The sequence below is a fragment of the Lepeophtheirus salmonis genome, chromosome 5 (assembly GCF_016086655.4).
Source record: "Lepeophtheirus salmonis chromosome 5, UVic_Lsal_1.4, whole genome shotgun sequence".
NCBI classification, from domain to species: Eukaryota; Metazoa; Arthropoda; class Copepoda; order Siphonostomatoida; family Caligidae; genus Lepeophtheirus; species Lepeophtheirus salmonis.
Window position 1 is genome coordinate 22381108 of NC_052135.2, and position 23533 is coordinate 22404640.

Genomic DNA, 23533 nt, shown 5'->3' on the forward strand with positions numbered 1-23533 from the left:
CATAGGGAACAGGGGACACAAATTTTGAAGAATTAAAAAATGGATCAACTTTTCTCTTTTTTGAAAAAAACCTCATTTTTTAAATAGGACCATATGAATTAAATTAAATTTTTTAATAGGTCTACAAGAAGGCGTTTAAAAAAAGGACATAAAAATTTAAAGAAACATTATTTTCAATAAAATAAACGTCATTTTATAAATACAATAGTATTTTTTTTTTCATCAACCGCAAGGTCTTTATTTATAAATACTTAAATATACAAAAATAAGCACATAAAAGGAAATTTGTGTTTGTGTAAAAAACAACATTTAACATTATACTTAAAAATTAATTTACTTTTAAAATACCAAAAAACTCAAAACAATCAAATAATCAAGCTAATAAATGCGGCGTTTCACATAATCACATATACAAAATCAAATACTGTTACCCAATGTACAACTCAAATAAATAAAACAGGAAAAGAAAAATCAAACCTAATCCGTATTTTCTTTCCTATACTTATTATATCGCCAAATAATCATCCTAAGAGTACATTCATACCAAAGTGATATAGATGGAAAATATCCAATTAATTCGGCAGAATAATTCCACAATCAGGATTGTGATTTGTGAATCCTCAAGGATTAAGTGGGGTATCTGCAATCGATATTAAGATAGTCCTTAGATTTCTTCGATGAATCATCCTTTCTTCTGTGAGCTGTCGAGCAATAAAAGCTTTAGAATTACTGAGAGACACACCAAAAATTTTCCTCTTTCAACTAGTTTAAATCCTCCAATCATTATGGGAGGCACAGTGTACCATCTACCATTAGGACGAATGGAAATCTTTTCCGCATTGATTTTCATCCTCAAACTTGTAATTTAATTAAACTTAACTAATAATAATGGAAAAATATTCATGTGTAATAAAGTTACTTAAAATTTTACTAAACTAATTCAAATGATAAACTGAGATTCTTTACTATAATATTAGTGAAAATGATACATTGTAGATGATGCGTTAAAATTTGAGACGTATAGCGAGGACCAGTAACAGGGACGAGACGTGACTGGATGGTGCATGGGACTGGACCAATTTTAAGTCTCATTTCAACTACAATTTCAACTGTTTTAGTTTGTAAATAATAACGTTAAGCTAGGAGCAAGAGCGATTTTTTTGCTTTCGTATTAAGTGATCCATTTTTGAACCAAACCCCGATTTTAGACCGTAGACTGAAAATTTAATTGTTTTTGATTGGGGGAACAATTTTTCCAGTCTAAATATATAGACCGATCGTACAATATGATTTATATACCACTTTTAATCTCGTTTGACGTTATTGTGGGTTGATGTTCACAATTTTGAAATACAGAACAAATTTTAAATAAGGACTTTTTTTTGGGGGGGGACTGAAATAGATCGAACTTTTCTTTGAGGCTGATCCAGATCTGTACTCCTTTAAAGGAACGAATTAGTCCATACAATAAAAATTATAGCAGTCTCGACGAATCTAGAATAATGATAGGATGGATCTTAATTTTCTTGATAAATATTTGGGTACATTTCGGGTACCCCAACTTTTGGATTCTTCAAACTATAGAATTATTAGTCAATAATGGTCGATAATTCTTCAAAAGTTAGTAAAAACTAATTCAACCAATTACAATCAATTAATATGAAGAACACTCATTAGAGGTAAAGAAGAATAAATATCCATAGCTGAAGACCAAATACATAGTAAATGCTTGTGTAAGTTAGGTAACGCTATGCAGAATAACCTCAGGCACTGTGTTATCTTGCTAACACAAAAATGTAAATTATTTTTTGTCGGCGGTGGATGTTTCTGTCTCTTTTTTTCCTAATCAATGTTCTGAACATTGATTGGTTCAAATATAATAAGCTCCTTTTCAGCTGTTAGCCAATTGAGTAACAACAAACTGAAAAAACTAGGACTAAGGAATACTATAAGCTTTTTAATATCCGAAAAATTTATATGATCTTTTTTAAGATCCAAAAAAGTTCGCGTACCAGAAGCCGATTCGAGTCTCAGTTCTTTTCGGATAATACAAGTTTACTTATACCGAACCGCAGGTACTTTGGATTCGGTTTCATGACCCGTCCTATCTCTAATCTGTGACTTTCAGACCGAAACCTAACATTACTTTATAACTCTGCATATTTCTTTCTTTCTTTTTTCAATCTTTCATACTTAATCATTATGTTTTTTTTTTTTAACTTTTTAACATTATTTTTGTGGAATCAGCAAATTTCTTTTATTTATTATGATCGTTTTATTTCTATCCCTCCCATCCTTCAATGAATACCACCACATCTTGATTAATATTTATAATTTTAATTGAAACTCCTTTATATACATATATTCAATGTAAGTATACAGCTATGACTTATTATTAATTAAAAATGCAGGACATATGCAAATTTCATTCATTAGGGCCTTCTTAAATCCATTCATTCTAGGGCAAAGAATAACACATAAAAAATGACAAATATCCCTTCTCTCTTTCTTTATCTCTCTCCTTCTCTCTGTCTCTCCCCTTTTCTATTCTCATGTGTCTTTTTTCTAAATATCTTTCTAGGTCCTTTTTCTTCTATTTTGGTTAGTTTTTTCTATTCCGCTCGATTTAGCCCTGCAAAGCGGGCACACTCTGCTAGTTCCATATAAACTCTTTTGTCTAGTGATGAAAATCGTGTGTATTTTGGGCATGCTAAAAAATAGAAACCAAAAATCAACAAGGTAACTTCACAATTTCAAGAATGTTTTTGAGTAGAGCAGTTTAGCAGTCATAAGGTTTAATTATATCAGTTACAAGCAGCTGTGTTGATGAAGGAGGGAGAGAAGGAAATAAAATCTTCACTCTTCAGGAATTAATTAATAATGACGAGAGTCAAATGTACTTTTCAGTTTGTCAACTCCATAAAAAAGGGCGACCTACAAAAAATACACCCGGGTTTCATCACTACTTTTTCTATCACCTCTTCCGTATCCAATGAGTAAGATCTCTTTTTATATATAATTTTTTTTTTTCAATTTGACGCGCTGAGCCTAGCTACTACACACGTTCGTTGATACATTGACGTTTCTTATATTTATTTAAATTTATACGATATATATTAGTTAATATGAGAAATGACATTGCGATCTACGCTGGATAAAAGGTAGCAAAGGCATGAGAAGCCAATTCATAAACTTTATAAAAATGACGTCCCACATTGATGACACTATTTAATCGTGCAATTTTTTCTAAAAAAATTGAAGGAGGTGAGTCAATGGCTCCACCATTTCTACCGTCTATAAGAAAGGAAGCCCATAAGAAATGAATTCTAGGACCTAATCTCCACCACTTACCATTATAGATTTATTTTTTAAATATCATAATAGATTTATAACAATGTTATTTCTAAGATATCAACAATTCCTATGTATTTTTTTTTTTTTGTTTCTACCACTCTTCCTCCTTATTTATGTTGATTGGTTTGAACTCCAATTAAATCTTATTAAGCAATGACCAATGGTAATGAAAATGCCTAACTAGGTACATGTTTATTATACTATTCCCATCCCCCTATTTTTTAAGGAGGATAGGTGAAGAAATGTAAGGAATTAACAGTTAATCAATAAAATTTAGGGCTCATATCAAGTTCTGATGCATGAATTACGGAATCAAATAAATTAATTCCAAATGGAATTTAAAAGATATTTATGTGTACCTAATAATGAATCGATAATAACAGTACTTGAATATCTTTCTATTCCTTATTTCGTCTGTTTTTTTATTCTTTTTAAAGAAATGTGCATTGTGCAGGTATATGGGTATAACATATGTAGTAGTTAGGATAAGACTGAATGCCTCTTAAATAAACATAACATATGTACCATGTTATTACACTACATATTTTGAATGCTGTAAATATATTACATTTTCATTTGCATAACTCAAGAACACTAACTTTACAATCTATAAACATCCTTATAACTAGGTATGGTACTTTTGTAGAGGAAAACTATAGTTGGGGGTGCTCTTTTTACCTCTGCGGACAAAGTTTATGTTTTCACCACGATGCGTTTGTGTGTAACCAGTATTTAGAGATTGATTTTGGCGAAACTTTGTAGGAAGATTATATACGTTAAGAGTAAGAAGCCAATAAATTTTGAGAGGTAAAGGCCCACCAAAATGTTAAAACACAAAATTGACCATAATTTTTGAGCAAATTGATGTAAATTGGTAAAATTTAAGGTGTCAAGGTCAACGATAAATGAACCCAAAAAAATTAAGATACATTACTCAAATGAGTGTCACATATGGTTAATTTTTAAGTCAAATGACTTTCAGGGAAGGTTTGCGCTCGTCTGAGTGCCCCCTTTACTTTCTTTTTTCATTTATTCTTAAATATCTCAGAAAGAAAAGTGTCCTCCTATCTTTTAGTGTATTTAAGAAAATGCATAATAAAACAAAAATATATAGGTAAATTTAAATATAATTATCCAATATTTACCATTAACTTATGCTACTATAAACAATAAAGTTTTCCTCTCTATAGTAGTATTATATTTTCTCCTCCAAAATCATATATAAAGTCAGCTGAACTGATTAAAATAATTCCATAAGTCACGCTCCCACTTTCGCCTCGCATTCCTTCCCTAAACAAGTATATTTAAATAAAATATGACTTAATCAAGTATATTTTTCTGGTTGGTATTCTGAAGAGTGTTTTATTTTTATTTTCAAAAGTTGTCTTGATTATTCTTTCATTCTTGAAGAGAGAACATCTAAATTTTAAGAAATCAATATTGGGGGAATGATAAAGAGTAACATTGAAAATTTTTAGGGAATTATAAGTGTATGCCCTGTTTGGACTCGGAGTAGAATTAAGGATCGACATCAGAGAAACTCCTGCTTTTATCATTGCAAATACGGAGTGTTTTTTTGTTTTTTTAAAAATTTCGCTAGTCTCATAGCTGCTCCAAGTTAATTCAATGAAAAGTCAAGACAACTAAACTGCTTTTCTCCTAAGCCTTCTTCAAATGATCAGGGTCAGCACGATGATTTTAGGTTACTTTTATTTTTAATTACCTGGAGGTCCTATTTTATAAAATTCTACTTATAAGCTGTCAGATTCAACAGCATTTTTTATTTATTTACACTAATCTCGGGAATGGAATATAATCTAAATACATACTACTAATAGAGGAACAATTTTACCATGATTGGTATTAGGGCAAAGATAAAAATGCAGGGCCTTTTCATCTTTATTTTTAAATATTTACTATTTTTTGTTTAGAAAAAAGTATGAATCCTCGTTTTTTAAGAAAATAAAATGGTTTTGGGGAGGGGAGACTTAATGACGTTTTCATACTTAATTTTTTTATTATAAAGTATTGGGGAGAGAAGGGTCTTGCTCAGAAATTTGGAAGCCCACAGCGAGCCAAAGCTATAAAGTGAATGAATTTATACATTTAATTAAATTCAAAAAAGGAAATTTTTGCAAAGGGAAGAAAAAATCGCATATAAGGTTCATATTTTCAAAAACACCAAATAGCCCCCCAAAAAAAAAAAAAAAAAAATGTGCATACGGCGTTTTTACATTAAAACTGTTCATTAATAATAATCAGATGGGTCCTTTTCCCGCGATATTTTACTAAACTTAAAGTGAGAAAAGGGATCATTAATAAAAAATATATAATAAAATTATTTTTTATTTAATAGTACAGTTACTTGTACTACAATGCTCTGTTCTATCCGTATTTTCATTACATTCTCTACTGAGCATAACCGTCTCCTCTCCATTGTTAGGATACAACGTTTTGTTAGATATATTCTAGAATTGCACTCAATTAATTGTTATAAAGTCTAAATTTTTGTACTAGGTTTGTTTTCCTTTCTAAATTAACTACTAACTAAAACTTATCACTCCAAATTGTCAAATGACAAGGTCAACCAAACATAAGATAGTCAAAGATTCTCCAAAGGTACATAAAAAACATGTGAAACAACATGGAATTAGTGCCAGCAAATGTGTCCATTATAGTACCCGACAACTTTACAAAGTAATTGGTTCAGGTAAATCCGGACTATCTTTAACTGTATACTGATCAATAACAGGAGCAAGTAGAGTTTTGAAATATTATTTACAAGTTCTAATAAATAAATAAAATAATTGAATGTGTTTTCCATTTTCGCCAAACATTCGCTCGATACTAGACCTAAAGTATTTGCAGGCCTTGACCACATCCGTAGGGGAGACTTTGTTCCAGTATTTGATGATGGAGACCTTCAAAGAGTCAATGCTGTGGTGTGTATTGGCAGAGACCTTCGTTTCTAACTCCCACTAAAAGAAGTAATCCATGGGATCCATATAGGAGAAGTTAAAGGGCTATGTGTGGAGGGTATTCAAATGACAATTTCTCTTTTTTATACAATTTTTGGATCTTCCAGGCCTTGTGAGAGGGGGCCGAGTCTCGTTGAAAAATGAACTCGATACCATTGACCTCAGCTTTCATCCAAATTATCACTTGGTCTGACAGGAGTTCAGAATGCCTGTCGGGCACCCACCCTCTCTTTTAGATCAAAGAGGATGTGGGACAGGACACTGCCTTTGCTCCCAATAGCCCCAACGGTCGACAGTCCATTGTTTCTCATTCGAATAAATTATGATTCTGTTACCATGGAACATCAAATCATGCAGCAATTTTCTTCAGTGGTAACCCGTGGTGGCCTTCATTTTGTCTGTAAGGATATGTCTTTTGTAAAGACGGGATGACTTAATTCTTAGGTCAGTTTCAATAGCTCTGGAGAATGTTACACGGGTTGAATGGCGCTTTTTGGCAAGAGCTCAGAGTCCCAGAAGTTGACTTCAAGGAACGTTTCAGGCCTACGAAGAATATGGGAGTACGTTTTTATAACTCCGGGCTTTTCTTTTATATGCCCTCTCCTCTTTTCAACGGTTGTAGACAGTGCTCTTTGGATATCTGAGTATCTTATTGATTTCCTGCGTAAGCATATTCGATGATGAAGTTCATCTGGGTCTCCTAGATCGTAAATACTTGTTTTGAATTAAAAGTTGCGCAACTAAATTAAAACTAATGCTCAACCTCTCACTTTAAATTGAAATAACCGAGTTAAATACTTTCCTTATTTTTCGGGATGTAGAGGGTCCGGATTTACCTGAACGACCCTGTACATTTCTATCTAGAAAGAGAAAGAGAGACAATGGAGATGATCAAATTTCCTTTTCTACTTTGTTTACCAACTAAAGTACAAGTACTCGTTGTTACTGGTACTCCCACCTATACTATCAGCAGTTAGTAATAATTAATATTATTAAATAATAATTCATACATTATGCACACACGTTGGAGCAAGCAGACAAAGTTCTAAAACATATTCGTTATTCAAACATTGAAAAGAAACCTTCAAAATCCAATAAGGAATAAAAATAAAAATCATTTATCTCTCTTTTTACGAAAAAAGGCAAGGAATTAATCATCTTTATTAATCCGATTAATTGAATTAATTATTAGAAATTTCCTTTGTTTCTCTTCTACTAATTTTTGTACATTAAAATTGAAATCTTTTTTCAAATGTAATGTGGCTGCTCCATGTATTTCCCTCCTCAAGAATGAGACTTATATGTATTATAAATACATATACGAGTATTTAGGATCTACATCTATACTTTTATATTAGAGTATTTACAGATGAGCCAGCTTCAGTTGGATCACCAAGGAATTTATCTTAATTAAAAGAAGTCGGAAATTGGAGTTCTAAATGGATTAAGTGTGACGCCAAAATCTTCCAGAAAAGCTCTCTGAGATTTAATTAATATGGCTTCATATACATTTTTAAAACTTACCGTTCACTACTGCATTTTATAGATGGCTCAATGTTTAATCTGCTAACGAAATCATTTGTCTCTGAAGACCTATAGTTAGCGTTGCTTTTTGTTTTTATTTTTTTAAAGGTTCAAAATCTAGCCTTAATGGAAACTTATATCTATCTAGAGAAAATATTCAAAGATAATGCTCAGTGTTGTTCGTTATACAGGTACTAAAGTGGTACTGGGATACTGACGCATAGTAAACAGTTCTTTACTAAATTTATCTTCAAATGGTTCATTTCTAGGGATGGGATAAATGTAAAGGGCATGGAGAGGGTGGGATCATGTCCTATGAAATAACAAAATAAAGTCTTTGTTGTCTTTGATTGATTTCTTGGGCGAGCATGAATTATTGCTTTAAAGGAAAGAAAATTTAAAACATGGAATGTCCATTATTTAAACACTTTCTTAAATTTTTCTTCCGAACCTTATACATTTAAAATAGCACTAATGTAGGAAAAATATTATAACTATATTTAACTAAATATATTTTTTATTTCACACTTTTAAAGCAAGTTATACCAAATATTGGCGAGTATTCTTCTTTAAGAGGGAGCTGTTAACATTAAGACGATGTATAAAATAATTAAGAAAGAAGACCACACACATCCTTCCTTTCATAATCGCTAAACTATGTTTTTTCTCTACAAAAATCAAAGGCTTAATAAATGAGCGCCATTACGTCATAAAAAATTGTTGTGCTAATGATATAGCCTCCCAAATTCCTGAGCTAGATATTTGTTCTTTATAAAGCCAAGCAAGATAAAACATTGTCTTAAAGGTATATGCAATGCCATACAACTTATTGACTTATTGTCTATATCCCTCCCTCCTCCCCAAACAAAAATCCTGCGGACGTCTCCTTAAATACATGTGAATACCCCTTACAATAACTTTTGTTTGATATTTTTGGTCAAAAAATTATCAAAATACCGACACTAATTTTGTTAAAAAAGTATTTATACATACACGATTGAATGACCTTAAAATGATATGTTACTCAGCCCAATATTTAGTGGTGTTTATATATATATTGAATTTGACAACACCTACGTATGAGTATTGCGCTACGCTTCAAATAACAGATTTGATATTGAATTATATTTAAAGTACGTATATGTACTACGTCGTTTTGACTGGGTGAATAATTTTTGTTATTTACTTATAAACAGAGGAAGGGGGAACCAACTAACCAAACGTCTCTGTATAAACATACTAGAGTTGCCATCTGCTGCAACGAGGGATCAATACTTGAAGTTGATTCCTCTAAATCAATTATTATTTTATAGTAATATTTGAGTTCCCAATATGTAATAATAATAAAACTGTCATTTCTCAAAGTGAGGTTCATGTTTCAATCAAGTACATCGAGGAGAAAAGGAAGGAGGGAGCTAAATAACAACAAATTGCCTGTTGTCATGATGAAAAAACTGGTCTTCACAGGGCTTCATGACTCCAAACACTTGTTTAATGATTATTTATTCCCCTCTAGGATGAGAGGGGGGAGAAACAGTTATTAACTGATTTCAGTCTGAATCACTCTATATCATGCAAAGAATAAATAAGTAAGTATGCGCACAATATACCCTTAGGGCTAACCTCAGGTCACTTCTGTCGTATCAGTTACTGCACTTCCGTTAGGCCTCGTGCTTGATTCAAAAATAAGAAATTTGAAAATGATATGGAACGACGTAGATCAGTGGAGAACGCGCTCGAAAAACATTATTATTTTGAACTCAATAGACGTAACTTCCATTCACAGTCGCTCCTAGAAAAGGAAATATACAAGATGTATATAGACTTCGAAGAAAATTCAAGGTCGGATGGAGTACAATGTGCATAATTAAAAATGCATCATAGCTGACAACATTAACAAAATTATCAAGAGCTCTAACGAGGTGGAAAGGGCTTCTACACTCAGATAAAATAATCATCAGACATGGCCATATACTCCTGGTCAATGAAGGCCTTCAGCTCAACAATGGGAGATATCACAAGCCTCAATAGCACTCCAAATCTCAAAGTCAAGTTAGCTTAGATTAGTGAGGTAGGAGGCCATAATGTCCAGTGACAGAAATTCGTCCTGCATCCAATTTCTTAGCCTTGGTCTATCTGGTGGCCTTTACCGTTGCTATTATGATCTGGCGTTTTTGTCGGATGTAGCTCTTGATGCACATGTCTTTCAATGCATTCCTTATTGTACTTTCACTAAATTTGTACTTTTTTACGAGCTTGTGCATCGAGGTTTGAGGATTTCCCTCAATACTGTTTCTCTAGGGACTCATTAACTCCTCCGTTCCCTTTATATTGCTCCCCCTATCCACTCTCAGGCTTCCTTTCATAGCTACTATCAAGCTCCTTCCTGATCCTCAAAATAATGGTACTGTTCAATTCTACAATCTTGATTACCTCACAAAAGTAACTCTCGCTTGGAGCTAATCAAGCTCTTTACGTTTCTTTGACGACATTAAGAAACTGACTTTGTTTACGAAAAAAAAAAAAAAAAAAAATGAATTAAGTCAAATGAAAGGTCTCAAGACAGATATTTTAAACACTTTATGTTTCATTGTCCTACGTTAATATGTTTAGAATTTATTTAAATTTTAATACATGAAGCATTCTTGCTTAGGGACACTGGAATTGTAATTATATAACGTTAACTTATAATTAATCATTGCAACTCCATCCCACCAATTACAAGAACATTGTTGAAAATAACAGATAATTCTGGGAACATAGAGGGGGTTATTGGGTTAAAAGATCAAAAAAGTGTATAAATTTAGTGAATTCAAAGGAATTGTATAAATTTAATAATAAAATTTCCTTTTCATTTATTATTTTCTTATTTCTTATAATTATTGAGTTGACGTTCCTTTTTTATTATATGATTTAATCACTCGGCTTCTTCCTTTTATTTAAATGAATATCAATTTTGGGAAAAACTTGGAATCAATACCAAAAAAAAAAAACATTCAATTTTGCTTTGGGACATATATATCTATATAAATAAAGGTATTAAATATTTACTCGATTATAGAATGAAGTTTATAGAATTAGTTTCTCATTAATTACGTCAGGAGCAGAGCCTTTGATTCCTTGTATTTTTTAAAAAGAAACCCTAGACTTCTTTTAACAAAACAAGCGAGAAAATAACGAAAAATATATATATTTTTTTACATAATATACAAAATAATTAGTAACAATGTGAATACTAGTATTTGGGTTCGGTCTGAAAAACCTAGACTGTTATGATTTTCAGTGCAAGGAACTAATTTGGTCCTTTAAAGAAATTCGGTTTTGATCAGTATAAAAAAATCGGTTTATATCGGTCTCAAAGAAAAAATTGCTTAGGATGGCTTTAATTTAAAAGGCAGTCTAAATTAATTCTGGAGATGAATTGTTGATAACGTCTGTTGTATTTTAAAATTGTAGATAAAAGTCATATAAATTGAAATGTATTGCATAAATCAATGAATTTTACATACATTGACGATATTTTTTCCTTATTTTTTCCCCACTTGAGTCAAAGGGCCTTCTTCTTTTATAAACTTTATACATTAAAAGTTGGTAATTCTTTGAAAAATAACACATTCAAGGATATCCATGGTAAGATACGATTTTTTGCTGAAAAATAATTTTTAAGATTATAATTTGCAATAAAAACAATGTAAAGAAAACCAACCTTTGCTGAAATTTGTATATTACCATTTTAGAAATGTTATACACAATTTATTAATCCTATTTTATTCCTGTACACACGGGAAATGAAAAATGGCGGTATTTATACCAGATAGTTCTATTCATAAATAATATTTTTCCAACTCAGGAATCAGTATCAGGGAGATTATTGGTCTAGATCAAAATATTGCTCTAAATTGGTCTAAGAAAATAATTTAAAGTCCAACCGAAGGAAAATTCAGTTTCTGATTGAGTCTGGAGAATACCTAAGCCAGAGCTAATCCAAAAATATTTTGAAGAGTTTTCTCATGATAAGGTACAACATCATGCAAGAATTTATTTTGATAAATCTCACTTTTTGCTTCTTCCTAGCTCTCGAAATTTTGGTACTAAATGAGTAATAGGGAGTCGAAGACAGATGTGGAAATAAGGTTTTATAGAATATGCCCTGTCAGTATGGAAAAATAAAATAAACCGAAAAATGTCAACAAGGAAATAAAAACAAACCCCACTAGTATCTATTATCGACTTAGGTAGGAATTACTCCGATGTTGATCCTTAACTCTACTCCGAATTCAATGAGGATTTACACATTTAAATCCAGAAATAATCATCTGTGTTACTCTCCGTCATTTATGAGCATATACACTAGTGGTTACTTTATACTTAGATGTTCTGTCTTCAAGAACTAAAGAATAATGATAGTAGCTTTGGAAATTAAAAAGTACTCTTCAGATAGCCAAAAAAAAAAAAAAAATCTTAAACGAGTTAAGGTCATATTTTATGCAACTCTATGTAGTAGTATTCACTGGCTAATGGATATACATAACTAGAGAAACTTGTTCGTCAAAACTTGAGTCCCTGGTTGTGAAAGTAGTAATTGGATCTAAACATCGAGAGAATTGGCACAGCTATATTTTATCTTCTTTAGGCCTGGGGTCCAACTTCAAAACTCAAAAGGTCCAGATTCGGACCTCAAGCGGCCAGTTAAGTAACTTTGATTGAAGCTTTTACGACAAATTAAGTGTATATAATCTGATTATAAATAACAAATCAACTCAATGTTTATTTGTTTTTATCCTGGTAAAAGTCACTTTCTCAAGCTTTTACAAAATACCAAAGGATATATATATATTGGATATACTCACAACATCCGGGTCTTTTGGCAATTTGAGTTATTGGTACCATCTAGGTACAAATGGGAAATAAGGATCCGTAGATAGTTTTACCATCTGCAGTAAAACGTAGATAGCTGCCGTAGAAGCTGCCATTGTAAGCAAGTATAAATAAATTAGGAGGAATCTTTTATGGTTCTTGAAGCGGCTCTTGTAGTTTTTATCATCATCAAGCTATGTACATCCAACTTTGTCATTGATTTTTGAACCATCTCTATAAACTTTGAGAAATTTTGAAAAAATCGTTCTTCCTTGTTTTTTTATATTAAGAGAAACATTATAAGCATTGACTTACCCTTTCTATAATTGTAGCGTTAAATATGCATTATTGGTGTATGCACTTTGTGAGATTATGTACTTAATATTGCTTTGTTTTAGCTTTACTAAATCTAAAACCAATCTTAATCACACACCTTCTTATTTCATTCAACCATTTTAGCATGATATAACCCCTAATTGACAAATCTATCACAGTTATATCACCCACAAATCCAATAATTGATAATGGCCAAGGTATAATTAAAATATGCTAAACAGTTCCACCTAAATAGGGATGAAATTTCATATCGCTGACATCCTTTTTTTTAAGCGTAAATGAGACTTAATATACTTCTGGAGAACATTCAACCCTTCTATTTTTCAAAAAGTACTTGTACCGTTTGTTTGTACAATGATTAATGTAACGAATGCTTCTTCTATAGCTTTAAATGAAAGACTACATAAAGTTATAGCTATTTTAAAAGTTAAAACACACTATAGGATTAGGCTCTCCCAGTATTGCACTTTCAGTCTTATCTACCACTATTCCCATCGGTCTTTGCCGAGTTTGTGGACTTTCCTTTTCGAAATCTAAATTGATTTATCATAGTAATGGTAAGCTTCAGGGACCAATATGACAATAAATTACTCTCTCTATTCTTTTTTATATAATATCCGTTAGTGTGATTGGTCTATAAGCTTTCGGGTCACTTTTGTCAATCTTATCAGGGGTCGGTCAAAAAATTACTCGAGCATTACTTTAGGTAATTGGTATGTACGAGAACTATTGATAATTCGTATAACAACGTTGTATGTACTATGTATATGTTGTAACGGGAGTACCTAGCATTCCATAGAGTTATTTGTTGAACTGTAACACAAAGATTTGTAACGCCTTTGCAACCCTTAATCATTGAATGGTCAATTTAAAAAAAATTACTCTTTTTCTATCTATATATAAAATATGAATGTCCTTCAATCACGGCCAAAAAAATAAATGGATTTTGTTTAAATTTTTTATGTAACTTTTTAAGGCTCCAGAAACGGTTCTGGTTACAGTTTTTTTGGTCTTTAAGGCCATAGTGGTGTTTAAATAGCATTTTTAGCACTTTACCTGTACAACATGAATTCATGTTGTTTTTTGTTTTTTTGAAAAACATACCCAAGTTTAAATTTAAGTATCTTTTAAAAGTTAGCATTATGTTTTGTAAAATTCTAAGAATTTCTAAAAAACAGCCAACACAGATACTAAAGGACTTCTTTTATGCAATATTTTTAGTACTTTCGTCATACATTAAGTTATTTAAACCCTTCTTACTGGCAACAATTTAGCATTCAATGTATAATTGACCATGATTTAAAACAATATATATATTTTTGAGAAATAAGACCTTCTTCCCTTTATCTATATACGGCCATTACTACTTTGTTATTTCTTAAATAAAGTAGACACGCAGTTATAAGTAAGGAAGGATTCGTCTAAAGAAAAAAAACTTAGTTTAGAATAACAGTTGTTGGGTGTTGTCTTTTTTTTCAAATTTTGCAGGTCATTGTTGTGTTAACTCCTCCCTCTGAAGTAAGAATTATCACCTAACTTTGGTCTAAATTGTTTTGAAAATGCATAATAAAATCAATATTTATGAATTTATATATAATTCTTAAATTTTCCTTGCACTATTGCTATTTTAAATTTAAATTTTTTTTATAGCAGTAATTCATTGTCTTTCCCAAAATCATACAATAGGCCGCTGATGTTAACAAGGTATTAATTCAGAAATACTTTTTATAAAAACTCCTTACTTGTTAAAAGATATTAAGTGCACACACAAATGATTCATTTCTGACAGACCGACAAACTTAACTTTTATTAATATCGACTTACGGTAGAGCCTGACATTGACTGGACCAACAGGCCTTACTATAAAAAATAGAAAATAACTCTGTTTTTAATGAGCAGACTTGCACATACATAGTTACTCAATACTCAAAAAAATGAAATAATTATAGTTTGAGAAAATAAAACATTATTCAGGTTTCTATAAATAAAGAAACAAATCTGTTTAATTCACGTTGTGAACAATGCTTCCCATTTACAACGCTAATATAATTTATTTTTTTAATTGGATGATATGAGCAATAGTTACACACACTTTTTGTTAAAAATGATTCATTTTCAGACAACCAAGCAAACTGACAGACAAACTTTGCATTATTAATATATATATATATATATGTACAATACATGCATCGTAAAGTTGAGGAAGCAATAGTTGACATAATCTTATGTGATATCAGATCCCTATACTTATCTATGGTTTGACTGTTTTAATAATAAAAAAGTAACAGAACCTCTTAATGGTTTAACTTAATATGTTGTTCAAATTATAATTTGTTAAAAGATGTATTATTTATTGCGCTGCAAATGTATTTATAATGTAAAAATGAGTAAAAACATAATACAAAGACAAAAAAAGAAACAAAAACGACAAATTAATTATAATATATGCATAATTTTCGCATTTTTTACTATTAAGATTATTTATATTTGAATTATATACATTCTACAATTATTGTTCTTGTTTTTATTATCCAGCTATTTTTGTTTGAATACATCTATTATGTTAATGATGTATTTACTAGTGTTAAGTCTCGGTCCAAAATCGATTTTTTTTGGTTCCGTCTTAAGTAATATTTTCTAGACAGATTTGGACCTATATTTCAGTTCAAGGCCTATACTTATATTTAATCGTTTTCAAATCATTAAACAATACTTACGTTCTTAATCTATGGACCAATTTTCTTCCCTGTCATGATTTATGAGTTGTACAAATATGATGTATGAAACACATTTTACTTCACATGACGACATTTTCGGTTCATGTACACAATTTTAATTTATAAATAATCCATTTATAGAATCGGCTGTTACCAAATTCTAAATGATGCTTTTCCAGGTCAATTTTTTTATTATGTTCAACCTAAAGTGATTTTTTCTTGTAATCCAATTTTTCCCAACTATCGAAGCTGAACAAGAACTAATTATAATTTAACCAACCAACGTTCAAAAGGAGAAACATCCAGAGCTACCAGCAAAATACAGCTGTAATTCTTGTGTTAGTGAGTAAAATTTTGTTTATGAATCTATAAATTAGAATACTTAGATAAATGGAGCCTTGCTTAAGCATATTAGATAATTTATTATTCTTTTTAGAGAAATGTTATTTATCCGCTTTACTCTAAGGATTGGATCTTTTGGAAGTTTATGTGCTGAAATTGAATCTTTAATACTTGATTTTTTCTTGTTGTATCCACTCTTGCAACCAACAGCCATGCACTTGTTAACCATTTCTATTATTTTCTTCAGATTACTGTAACAGCCAATTAACTAAAATAATTAGGGAATAACCATATGAATGAAATTTTGGACGACAAATCAAACAAATGAATCACTAAATGAAATACCGAATGATTGAAAAATAAAACGAGAATCCAAATGAACTTAATGCAAAACTGAATTAATCATATAATAATAATTAATTTTAATAGAACAAATCAATAGAGGAAAAATAAATAAGTTGAATTTGAGAAATTTTGTCAACAGATGACTTTATTGGTCTCAAGTTCATATCTCATGTAGTCCTTGATTTATCATATAGGTAATACAATATCTGAGCTGGGGAAACCACTAATTAATTGTAAGTTGTAATACAAATGACGATCATTTGGGGTTCCTTTCCTTTTCTAACTTAATAACATTATTCAAATTTGTATTCCTTATCCGATTAATCCTAATACTCAAATATAATATCTGTAGCACCCAACCTCTTCCAATAATTTTAATAATATAGACCTTATTTTTTGAATCATGTAGATTATAATCATTTACATTCCATACTGTATAATATGTCATAGAAAAAAGGATTACAAAAGGACTGTTTGTATCTCTGAATGAGAAGTTCTCTCTCTCTCCTCAGTAGAAAAAATATGAATTATCACAATGTTTACTTCTAAGATTAAAAAAACTGAAGAAGAAAATAAGTGTATATACGAGGGTGGTCTGAAAAGTTTCCCACCTAACAAAGATAGAATACATTTACATGTTGCTCACCTGTAGTAAACTAATGTTTACTACAGGTGAGCAACCTCACTGCTGAGTGATAAGGCTAGTCGCAGAAATCCGAATTCATTTCTTCAAGAAACGCTTGGAAGTGACGTTGGTTGAGTGTATGTACCCAAATGAAGTTTACAAGAGTAATGAGTAGTTTCAGTACAAAAGATGTATCTAAGTTTTTCCCAGAGAGTGCTGGCTGATATATGATGGAGTATATGGATAGAGTGCTTGAAATTTGCAAATCTTCCAACTGAGTCCTGATATCCCCACCAGACCCTTCCACTCTCCAGGCATGTTTTTGCCTCCATCAACTATAACACTTCAAAGCTGATTCCACTGAAGTTTAATTAAAATATTGCAAAGTTTTTCGCACTTCCATAATTATCCATTTCCCAGTTGTTGGTCCATGCTTGCTGCAAAAGGGGGCCAACTCTTGTACTATCTGAAAGTCCAAATTGACACCACAAATGAACACGATATGTTGCGAAGTACTCAAATGATTAGTTGACACATCCGGTGCCAGAGAATAACACAGAAAGTTCCTAGCTTATGGCGTATTTTTTTGTTATCTGCAGAACTGAACTTGCCAAAAGGCTTACACTTCCAAATAAATTTATCGTGGCACAAATCCTTTGCTGTTTTCTTCATACACTCTTAGATGAAGTAGTCATCAGAAAACAGTTTTGCTCGTTTTCCCATCTTATACTCTATTTTGTAACTTCTAAAAGTGACAGATTCATTTTTAGCCATACGTTTTATCAGGCAAATTCAAGTGCAGTCGGTAGCCGGATGAATTGACATCGCAAGCCTTAGTTTGGTGACCCCTGATCTAAACCAAACTTTTTTAAAGGATAGAATTAATTTGTTCAACTAAAATTCTCAGACCGATCCAGGATTTTCAGAGCTAAACCCAACCCTAGAGTGTACATATTTGTATGGGTGATAATTTTGGTAAGAGTAGAAAAGCGTGCGAGGAGAAATAAATGAATACGCATCGCATCATTGATTAAATAATATACATCTTCTTCTATCAATCAAGAACGTTATCATTCCCGCCTTTATTATTCAATATTAATACAATGTTAGATGCTGATAGTCGAATGAGAACTGAATAAAATGTCTAAAATAACTTCACCTTCTGTCTGGATTTATGAAAATGGAGGCCCAGGAATTTGAAAAATACATACCAGATAAGAAACAGATGACTTGTTGGATTTGTCGATATAAATGTGCCTTTACTCCCCTGTCTAGAATTACACGCTACTCATTATCCTCATCTCATATCAAGAGCATGGATATTCATCTAAAAAATCAAGTTACTGATTAATACATCCAGTCACAATTTAACTCTGATCTCACAAAGATGTTTATTGCATGTATATACCCTTATCCATTGCTAATCATATAAGTTCAAAAAATTTATGGAGAAATACACGGGTAAATCTATCCCTTCCCGAGGAACCATCATTAAATTAATGGAGGATGTTGGTACTGATGTCATTTATAGAAATACATATAAAAATGTTTTGAGTCATCCACACCAAATTACGATCAAGTTATCAGAAAAAAGTATAAAATATTTACTAATTTCGAAATGGAACTCTGAATTTTGGACTATCTAACAGTAATTATTCAATTTTTTTTTAGATCTAACCCTAAAATATGATTCTATTTTAGCTAAACATATCAAGAATTATGATACACAACTCATTAAATAGCAAAAACAACTGCTTAAATTGTCACAACAACGGGGGGTAGTAGCTTTGGATGGTTCGCAACTAGTTTTTATGATTTTGACATTACTTTATTATTAATAATTAGTTAGATTTCATCGGTAGAGATATATCTATCCTGTGCACAATTGTATATAGCAACTTCCACATGAAGAAGAGGGGTGATTATCTTTTTGATTAAACTCCACGTCTCGCGTGTGTTTTGCAATCTAAAGTTATGACATATTTAACTGGATTCCGGTGTCAGAACAAGAAAATATTATTTGGATCAATCTATTATTTCAATATTCTGTATATATAATTTATTGTTATTAGTTATATGACTCCAATTGTTTAATTTTGTATATTTAACATAAATGTATGATAGTATATTTTTTATTATGTAAATTATATTTAATTAAAGCCTTTTTTTAAACTTAGAACTTCAAATATATTTCGAAATACTCTACTTTGTCGTTTCATTAGCTATTATTCTGAGAATACGGTTCATAATGGCTTATAATTTCATGGAGTGTGACGTTTTCAAATCTACTGTAACGGATAAAAAACGTCTAAGTCAATTATACGTAGTATATCTTCATTAAACATTTTGCTAATAAATACTTTCGTTATAACCTCAAAAATCATAATAAAGCAGGCAGATGATAATCACATCAGTATTTTAAACAATGATACCATATGTCTTCCCCCCCCCCTTCTCCTTGCACGCGCGCGTTTTTCTCTACAATATTATCAACTTTACTTATTTGAAACGAGTTCCTTCCATCGTAGAAATGAAAATCAATTAATCAAGAATATCTTTTTATGATTCAAGCCTTGTTGTGCTCTCAACTCCTATTGTTACATAACTAAGTATTATCTTTGTTTCTATGCTAACAAAGATGTACAAGATCCATAATGAGATCATTCTTGTAATTCTAGATCTACAATTATATTTCATTACTAATATTATTACGTCATAATGCTTATAATCTCATCTTTAACCTCCTTTGATAAGAAAAAAAGAAGGGAGTAATATTCCGCAGAGAATTTCATTTCTATTGAATAGTGAATAATTATATTGCACTCTTGGGACCTTTTATGCCTTGGCCCTCTCTTTGCGTGTAACTAAGTGGCCATTATTTATGCATGGATAATTAATGGATAGTCCTCTAATGAAGAGTTTTTACTTTTCCATCACAAGCTAATGCTATTAAATTTTAAAAAATCAAAATCTTGAAGTAACTAAACAAACTTTAAAAAAGAAAAAACATGATCAAAAAGAAAAATTGAAATAAGAAAATTTGATTCAATTTTTTAATTGAATCAAATAATAGCTATAGATATAAATATATTATCCTTGCATTTGTAATTTATTGGCATATGTATTGCTAATAAGAATGTATAACGATGTAACAATACATTTTAAATTCATATTAGGGTCTGATATACACGTATAATAAAACTAAGGATTAGAGGGAGATATTTTTTAAGACATTCAACGTTAAAGTCCTTTTGTTGATTCCATTTTGTCATCCAAATACACGGCAGTGATTCCCCATTTCCCTTCATTTTAATTAATTATTCCAATAAAATTTGTTTGTGTAGGTCCCAAGATGGCCTCCATCATCAATGCTGACGTTGCATGGAAACCCTCTCGATTATTAGTGTTGAGACTCGGTCCAAGACCGAATTTCTCCAGTTTGATATTAAGGTAATATTTTTAGACCGATTAGGGGGAATATTTCGGTCCAAACGATCGAATGATAAGTATAGATGTCACGTAGATCACGTCAACTGTTGTGTGCCCCCGTATACTTATACTATCCACTAGACCGAATTTTAAATAAGAGTTATCCATACCAATTTTTTTGTAAGACCATTCAAGTCCAAATTTATCTCAAGGATCGAATTACTAGTTCGGTACACTAAACATCATACAGGTCTGAGACATGTCTTTGATTTTCCGACCGAAACCCAACATTAATAATATCTATAATTTATATGCATATAAAATCTTTGAATAAACAATCAAGAATGTCGTCATAGCTATAAAGTAACAAAAGGTTTTTTTTTGTTTAAGCATTACAAACTCTCAATCATGTCACTTCTCAACAGTATAAACAGTGTAACTACGACGATGAATACGACGACAAATCATCTTCTCAATTTGCTTCTAGTCCTTCTCCTAAATAAGATATATTCAATACATACGAGCTTCATGGCTCACCATCCCGCAATTAATACCCTATTGAGCACCTACAACAAAGTCACACCTCCTTATCCTGAGAACAAAGGAGTGATATTTCTATATCTGAGCCTAACACCGATTTGCTTCGAGTTAACCGAAGAGGGAGATCTAGAAGGAACTGTCTGGTATCATTGGAAGTGGGAGGACTCACGATTGAAGTGGATAGACGATACATCAAATGAAGTGCTAGTTCCAAAGCGTCTAATTCATATTCCAGGAATCTTACCCATCTCAAAGTAAGGCTGTTAAGCAAAATCTCCAATTTCTACTTCTTGTTAACATAGGTATGTTCGAGAGACTTTCGACCATCGAGAATTGGCAACTATCTACAGGAATGGGACCGTGTTCCTTAATCAAAGAGTCAGAATCAAAGTACCCTGTGATGGATATACTTGGGATAATCCTTGGGACATCATGAATTGTAGTTTTACATACACTCCCTGGACTCACAATAGCGCCACCATAGACCTCCGAAAACTGGGTGAAACAGACTCGGTTGATTTGAGCAAGTATGACAATGAAAACTGTCCTGTGAAAGTAAATGTTCTCAATCATCAAAATGATAGTTATACGACTTAATTAACTAATTTTGCGTCTCTGTTTCAGTTAATCAATGGTGAAACAAAACTATGGTCGGAATATTATGGACATCAGAACTATGGCTACCTCTATATCAAGTACCTGTTCCTTCTACAAAGAAACTGGTTAGTCCAAAGCTATGATAAGCACGTTGTGCAAGCTCCGTCATAAATACCTTTTTCTTCATTGAAGAATCATGTAAACTGAGCTGCATATTTAATTCCCTTATCAAATACACATTTAAAAGTGCTGACCTGTATGGTCAAATACATCTACATATGTAGTTATTTATCAAGAGAATTAAATTACAAAGTCTAGAGTGGATTATTTTTATATAATACGCATGATATATTCATTAACATGCATGGAGGGTTGCGTTCCGAAATATTGTTCTAAGGAAAATTGTCATTTACATTGCAGAGCATGATTTTAAACTTAAGAACAATTTTTGATAAATGGCAGCTATTTATAAATTAAAAATAAAATAAAATAAATTATATAGTAATTACTCCTACTTGATTGATATATTATATTCAATATTTTGAATCAGGCTGTTTATATCTCACGCCCGATTTAAAGTTCAAAACATAAATAAATTAATATTATACTCCTTAGGGTTATTCCACATATTTGTAAGCGTGCGCGGAAGACTGTTCGCAGGAAAATTTCTCTCTGGAGTAGTGCCATCAGAAAATTGCCAACAGTAAATTACCTGCAATTATATTATATTTATAATTATTCATCTATCGATATAGTTTTCTCATTTGCTGAAGGGACAAAAAATCACCTTCCTAATTTCTCAAATTGCACTCAAGGGACACGGATTTTTGTAGGACAGCCGTAGGTGGTTAAGCACCACCGCTGCTACTTTAAAAAACCTATATAATCACCTATGCTCCAAATCAACGGGCTGAGTAGTATAAACTGAGGACACAAGGCAGATTAAAAACCAACATCGCCCTTTTGAAAATCTGATTAACATTCTTGCCAAAAACCCCAAAGAAAACCGTGCAAGAGTATCCAGGGCCAATAACACTGACCTAACAATGAAGTCATACCAACTCTACAATGGAAATATCGTTACTGACAAAATGAAAGCCACCCGAACTGCCTACGGAAGAAAATTGCTGAACGATTTCAAGTACCTTAGTAACTGAATCATCTTTTATCAGGATAAAAATCAATGGACTGTCGACAGATCCCACAACATCCATAACGACAGATGTTTGGCCACAGAGAGAGGTAATGCCCCCCACGTCTTTAAAACCAAGTTTCCACCCTATATCATGACTGTTGATGCTATTAAGAGTAACGGCAGTGGCTTGTCCTCCAGCTTCTTTGATCCAAAAGAGAGGGTACAGTTAACTCCTGTCTGACTAAGTGCTAATTTGGATAAAAGTTGAAGCCAATGGCCTGGAAGATCCAAAAATGATATACAAAAGAGAAGGTGCCATTTTAATACCCTCCACACCTAGCCCTTTAACTTCTCCTATATGGATCCCATGGATTACTTATATTATAATTGCGAGCATTTTACAACGTTGGCAATTTTCTAGATGGGGAATCCTTTTAGAACCATTCATTACATTTATAATAACCCAAAACTTTAACTTGTTAATTAACTTTTTCATTAAATAGGATTAAGGTCTGCATTGCAAAAAAAAAATAATTAATATATAAAACGCAATTTAGATAAGTACATATATTATATTGTTGCAAATATTGCTTAATCACTCCCTTTGCTACTCATTTTATCTAGTTATTTCATTAAAAGGGTATTAATAGCTTATACAATTTTGTCCTTAGATTGCCTTTCATTTAATAGCAATAATGTATAAATAATATCATCAATCATCTTGAAGAAGAAGAAGAAAAATGATTAAAAGTTC

The 23533-nt window shown here is 31.5% G+C and overlaps 1 protein-coding gene and 1 long non-coding RNA gene across 3 annotated transcripts; both read left to right on the top strand.

The window, feature by feature from the left end:
• Positions 1–20902: 20902 nt before the first annotated feature.
• LOC121118588 (5-hydroxytryptamine receptor 3B) lies at positions 20903–21961 on the top strand. 2 transcript variants are annotated; one of them, XM_040713169.2, is made up of 3 exons: positions 20903–21301; positions 21350–21602; positions 21672–21961. In XM_040713169.2, exons 1-3 carry the CDS (start codon positions 20916–20918, stop codon positions 21813–21815), a joined length of 783 nt encoding a protein of 260 aa, XP_040569103.1. In that variant the 5' UTR covers positions 20903–20915; the 3' UTR covers positions 21816–21961. The 2 variants fall into 2 exon arrangements, with proteins under 2 accessions (XP_040569103.1, XP_040569104.1); XM_040713170.2 differs by having other exon boundaries at positions 20904–21301; positions 21350–21574; positions 21672–21913.
• Positions 21962–22258: 297 nt separating this feature from the next.
• On the top strand, positions 22259–23520 carry LOC139905379 (uncharacterized). Its single transcript, XR_011780056.1, has 2 exons — positions 22259–22347; positions 22400–23520. It is a non-coding gene; the product is annotated as an uncharacterized lncRNA (long non-coding RNA).
• The last annotated feature ends 13 nt before the right edge of the window (positions 23521–23533 follow it).

Coding starts and splice junctions, on each gene's coding strand:
- LOC121118588 (XM_040713169.2), top strand. CDS start 20,916: ATGTCACTTCTCAACAGTATAAACAGTGTAACTACGACGATGAATACG. Junction 21,302..21,349: donor GGAATCTTACCCATCTCAAA/GTAAGGCTGTTA, acceptor TTGTTAACATAG/GTATGTTCGAGAGACTTTCG. Junction 21,603..21,671: donor ATGAAAACTGTCCTGTGAAA/GTAAATGTTCTC, acceptor TCTCTGTTTCAG/TTAATCAATGGTGAAACAAA.